Source organism: Ascaphus truei, chromosome 3 (genome assembly GCF_040206685.1).
Source record: "Ascaphus truei isolate aAscTru1 chromosome 3, aAscTru1.hap1, whole genome shotgun sequence".
Classification (NCBI taxonomy): Eukaryota; Metazoa; Chordata; class Amphibia; order Anura; family Ascaphidae; genus Ascaphus; species Ascaphus truei.
This window is the reverse complement of record NC_134485.1, coordinates 86,884,816-86,890,745: the sequence shown is the minus strand read 5'-3', so window position 1 is coordinate 86,890,745 and position 5,930 is coordinate 86,884,816. Positions and strand designations below refer to the sequence as shown.

Genomic DNA, 5,930 nt, shown 5'->3' with positions numbered 1-5,930 from the left:
TCCTTCAAATGTATTAATTTATTTATAAAATGTTTTACCAGGAAGTCTTACATTGAGAGTTACCTCTCGTTTTCAAGCATGTCCTGTGCACAGAGTTATGATGACAGATACATGGTTACAAATACGTGGCACCATTAGATCATGCAATGCAGAAGTGTGGTGCAGAAGAGGGGAAAAAAAGAGGGAAAAAGACAAAGTAGCTCGCAATGCAGAGGACACAAAATACAGCCATGAACTGAACAGATTATAACAAACACATTTTATTGAAAAGTCTAATTTAAAGCAAACTCCGGCTTACAACAAGGTATGCAAACAAAGAGACGGATATTGCTGTTAGCACTTAACCCAGGAGTGGCCAACTCCAGTCCTCAAGGGCCACCAACAGGTCAGGTTTTCAGGATATCCCTGCTTCAGCACAGGTGGCTCAATCAGTGGCTCAGTCGAAGACAGCCACTAATTGAGCCACCTGTGCTGAAGCAGGGATATCCTTCAAACCTGACCAGCTGGTGGCCCTTGAGGACTGGAGCTGGCCACTCCTGGGTTAACCTATGCTGGTAAGTGAGCTTGTAGCAATCGCCACGCAAAGAACATGTCTGCAAATCCCAGCGAGGGCATGATATGATATGTCAGTTTAACCTCCTCCCTTCCAAAGCACCCTGCAAGGCATAGCAGGGGTTAAATCAGAGCTGTCGTCAGACACGCATCTGAATAAGAGACTTGTACGGTTCTGCTGGAGGGGTCGTCCCGGGAACCTCGTTCATGCTGGTCCGTTAACCCATTCAGTGCTGGACAGGGGACGGCAACACAAGTGCTTTATTGTCACCTCTCCTAGCACTGAAGAGGTTAAAAGCATCTCCCTCTGGGTGTATGATCACATACAAAATGTTATTCTATTTATATATACAGCAACATTTTTTTACAGAACTGAAATGTGGCCACTACCGGGTTGTAACCATGTATGTAATGTTATTTCATGGGACCCGCGGGTCTGGTAAAGATTCCTCTGCAGTTGTACCGCTAAGCAATTCTAGGCTGCAAAACAGAGCAGAAAATAGGTTGTGTTTATATTACATTGACTGCCCTATTTCTCAGCCTGGTCAATTCTGCATTTCTAGAGGGTTCTTTATGTGGTTCCCAAGGTAGAAAAAAACCAAAACCTTACCCATAACAGTTACACAATGTGAGAAAAAAACATACAATTAACAAAACAAAACCATACAATAGGATCAGAGTAACCACCTTATCCCAAGGCCTAAAGGTTCATTAAGTCCAGGTATTGTATCCCAATAGGTTTGCCTGGGGGGGGGGAGGGATGGGGGACAGGGGGGGCGGCTCCTGCTATGATCTGAGCTGTATAGGGAATATGAATGTGATAAGAAAATCATACTTGTCACCCTAAGGTGACCACACTTAGTAAGGTTATGGTGGGTAAAAAAAAGTGACAAAAACCCTCCACAGTAAAGCATATAGCAACAACTGTAAATATTACTGTATGTTCATTTGCATGTCTAAGACATGCAAATGAACATACTGTAATATTTACAGTTGCTATATATATATATATATATATATATATATATATATATATATATATATATATATATATAACACATACTTCTATATGATTAAAGCTCTCCTCCTTACTGAATTGCACTAGTTACATATTCACCACTAAATGGGCGATTGCTAAGCAAGTTCTCCAATAAAATTCGAATGACCCCACTGACTCTCGTGACTTGCTAGTAGAGCGATATTACATGTACTGTAGCCTGGCTATTTCATCCTAATCACCAAGGAGAGTCTTAGCCAGTTTAGTGCAATTATATCTAGGCGAAATCTATTGAGAATTAAGGCATTAAACCAGGGTTGGCTAAGTATGTCCCACCAAAGCAATCAAAGGCTCCCCCTCGTTATAAATCCTCTGGGCAGTGAAACTGCTAGAGGGCGTTAAAACCTGACCGAACACAGTTTAACTTTTCTAAGCAGGGAGGGGGCACTAATGGTTCACTGGCTCATTTAACTTGGGGGCAATCTACCAGGTCTGTTACACATTAACAAGAATACCGTTAACACACCACAATAAACGGGACAGAGGCGGGGTAGGGGGTGTACACAGCTCCAAGGACATAAAGGCTACTCCAGTATCTCTCTCTCTCTCTCTCTCTCTCCACTCCGCAGAGAGCTAGAAACCAGGACATAAAGGGGAATTAAAAACAAGGGGATCAAATTCCAGCCTGGCACTGAGGCTCTAGAGAGAAGAGGAAGGGGAGAGGGGGAAAAACCCACAAAGCACAAAAAGACAATTTAGAGATAAAATGTAGGGGACAAAAAGTTTATACTATTTAAAAAAACACAACCATTTTTTAGTCATTGATGAGACAGACAGTAAAGTATAAAACAAAGTCTAGTTACATTTGCGCCAATCATTCTGAGAGTGTTTCACTCCATCTGATGTTAACCCTTATGCTGACAGAGGTGTTGGAAACTCATTGTTGAATGCTCTGGCAGCAAAGGGTATAATACCCAAGGAAACCGGGCGGTGGTAACCTATTTGCTTCCATAGAGGCCTGCAATGCGTTGCTCTGTAATGTGACTGAAGATTCGTTCAGCTGTCCAGCATGGAAAGGGTTACACCACTTAGCCACCTCATCTCTGCCAGCCCTGGCCCCTCCCACATCAAGAATATTCTAGCAACGCCACCAGGAATGGAAAACACCCCCCCCCCCTCCACACTCACATATACACAGAGAGCGTCAACACAAGCAAATTGTGCAATGAAATGGGGCAATGTGGTCTTATATATATATATATATAAATCCTATTAACAATTACAATGTCAAGGAAAATGTTTGTAAATGTTAGGCTGTTGGGGGGGATGTCTTCTTCCTTTTGCTCTTTCTGCCCTAATTACAAGCACCCTCTTGCCCACCTGAAACAAGAGTGTCCTTAAGTCCTTCCTCTAGCCTCTCATCTCCCCTTCAAACGTAGTCTTTTCGGTCGTAGCCGGGATTGGTGGACCTGGCAGCCGAATAGGCCACCCGTGAGGCAGGGTACTTCTCTTGCTTGGGTGGGCAGGAGCAGCAAAGCATGCCCCCCCCTAGCATGAGGAGGGCAGAGGCTGCCCACCCGAGGTACATGGCGGCTCCCAGTTCTCTCTTCTGAGCATCCACCACCAAAGGGTTGTAGAAATCCCGTATGAGGGTGTTAGCCGACCAGGACACAGGGATGAGGGTCATCAGCCCTGCGAGAATAAAAATGACCCCAGAGACAATCATGATTTTGGACTTAGCTGACTCGTCGGTGATGCAGTTGGTGCATTTGGCTCCAATGATGGAGATTAGGAGTCCCAGCACAGCAATGACGATGGAGATGACTATTAGAGCTCGAGCTGCCTGCAGATCCTGTGCGAGGGCGAGCAGGGAGTCGTAGACCTTGCATTGCATCTGCCCGGTGCTCTGCACCACACAGTTCATCCACAGGCCTTCCCAGATGACCTGGGCAACCACAATATTGTTACCGATAAAGGCAGTCACCCTCCACATGGGAAGGGCACAGCAAACTACGGCGCCCAGCCAGCCGACAACAGCCAGGGCCACGCCCAGGATCTCTAGTCCCATGGACATGCTGGCAACCTTGGTTGAAGAGAATGAGAGGCAAAAGACGTCAAAAGGGAGTCAGAGAGAGGAGACAGTGAAACTCTTCTGAGTGTTAGTGGGTCCGAATTAGCACTCTCCCTCTGAAAATCCTCTCCCCTGATAATAGCTGTCTCTTGATGAGTCTCCTCTTTCAATTGACTCTGTCTCTGTAGATGAGCACTCTCTTTGGCTTTGTGCTAACTCCAGAAAGGTTCTTTTTCTAAAGAAGAATACGTAGGCTGCCTCTTCCCACTTCAGAGTTCTATATAGTTTTGTGCTCCCACTAGATACAACTTCCCTAAAGGAGATCCTTTAAGCTCTGTCTACTCCAAGTCTTGGTGCTCTGGCTTGATCTAATGTGTCTCTGGCTGAGCACGTAGGTTGAGCAGAATATAAGATCCTTCAGGTAATAGATGGGAGATCTTCACTCGCTTGCTCGTTGGCTCTGTGTGGACTGGCAGGTGTGTAACGGATCCTGATACCTGCCTTTATTTCGGCAGCTGGGTTGGCTGCTGTCACAGCAACCAGGGGGAGGAGCAACTCTTAAAGGAGCTGTGTCACTGCACACACGTACGCATGTAACAGACACATGCACACATACCACTAAATCCACATGCACACATACCACTAAATACACATGCTACTCCAGATTTTTTTTTTCTATAAATAATTAACCCAGCATCCAAAAGTTTATTCACATAGGAAAAGAGAGACGCAAAAGCTTAAGGAAGTATAAAAGAAAATATTCACAGAAAGTCAGGACCTAAGTTGTTTAAACAAATGTGGAATGTAGTTTGGCACAGTCATGTAAACCCTCTTTTCTACACGAAGACATAAGAGCATATGTATAAATGAAATTAACTGCACGCAAGTGTCTAGAAACAATCAAGCGCAGGCTTATGTATATGTTTGGGGTGGTTTTAAGATGGTCTTGTTGTAGTCTGTTGCTTTAGAACATTTTCTTTTATTCGTGTGTCTTTGCCACTCTCTTATTCCTTGTTATCTGCATTAATGTATCTTGTGCTGCCTGACCTGCTTACAGCCCTCTATGCAGCTCATGTACCTGTAACACCGCTGGCTCAAGCATTCCATAGTAACAAAGGGAGCTGTGTGGGAAGTACACAGCTCCCAAAAGAAGATAATGAATATGTCACGCTATGCAGAATTTGGCTCCAGCACAACAAGTAACTTTTGATTGATACTTTGTTGTTTTAGCATCATTCGGATCAGGAAATGATATGGGAAGTGGTTATGTGAAGCAAAAAGGACTGAGGGGGGGAGGGCGGGAGGAGAGCGGGGCAGTGCGGGAGGAGAGGGGGGAGTGCGGGAGGAGAGGGGGGAGGGCGGAGGAGAGGGGGAGGGCTGGAGGGCAGGAGAGGGGGGAGGGCGGGAGGGCGGGAGGAGGGGTGGTGGTATTGATGTGATTCAATATTTATCTTTCTTGTCATGTTTGTTCCCCGATTGTCAATATCGAAACCGCCAGCTGGAAGACGGAGCTGGCATCAAACTTAATAAGAATCATGAAAACATGGATGAAACATTATGTATTATGGAAACATGAAACATTTATTGGGTTTGATGAAGAAATATTGAACCATTATTAAATTATATGGCATTAATACAGTTTGGAAACAACCTGCTCTTCATACAAAGAGTATTGTCCCCCTATTCCATAGGCCTTGAAGCTACTTCTCTATATCAGGGAAGCCCTGATCTCCATTCATTTCAATGCTCCAGGTCAGACAGAAGCAGCCTCACGGCACATCGTAAAGGAACAATGGTTTGATCAACACAAAGAACCGTTCCCTCCAGTCATGGTACAGGGAAGTCAGTAGAAAGCAGCACCTTATGCTTGCTGTTTCATGGTGTAACATAATCAGTAATGGGCGCAGCTCTGCACTTCTAACCATCTGAAAAGTCATTGGATTAGAAATCCTCAAACATAACTGGGTCTTGCCAATAAATATAGCAGCAGATTCTCATTTTTCAATACAAACCCCTATCATGTCATGATGGTCTTCACCGCCATCACAGATGTGCTTGGTGTTCTCATCATCAATTGTGGAGCCAAATGCACGAACTGCGTTCAGAATGAGACAGCAAAGGCCAAGATCATGATTGTGTTCATGTTCATCGTTCTCCTCACAGGGCTGATGACCTCCATCCCTGTGTCCTGGTTGGCCAACATCATCATCATCATCTGGGAGTTCTACCACACTCCTATTAGAAGAGCGAGATTGGGGATTGGTGGATAGCCTGTGCCCTCCTGTTGCTGGGGGTTGCACCCAAGTGTGA

At 44.9% G+C, this 5,930-nt stretch overlaps 1 protein-coding gene across 1 annotated transcript; it reads right to left on the bottom strand.

The window, feature by feature from the left end:
• Positions 1-240: 240 nt before the first annotated feature.
• On the bottom strand, positions 241-4,109 carry CLDN3 (claudin 3). Its single transcript, XM_075594522.1, has one exon. It carries the CDS (start codon positions 3,621-3,623, stop codon positions 2,979-2,981), a length of 645 nt encoding a protein of 214 aa, XP_075450637.1. The 5' UTR covers positions 3,624-4,109; the 3' UTR covers positions 241-2,978.
• Between the last annotated feature and the right edge of the window lie 1,821 nt (positions 4,110-5,930).

What these genes read in the sequence shown, in the direction of transcription:
- CLDN3 (XM_075594522.1), bottom strand. Translation starts at nt 3,623, where the DNA reads ATGTCCATGGGACTAGAGATCCTGGGCGTGGCCCTGGCTGTTGTCGGC.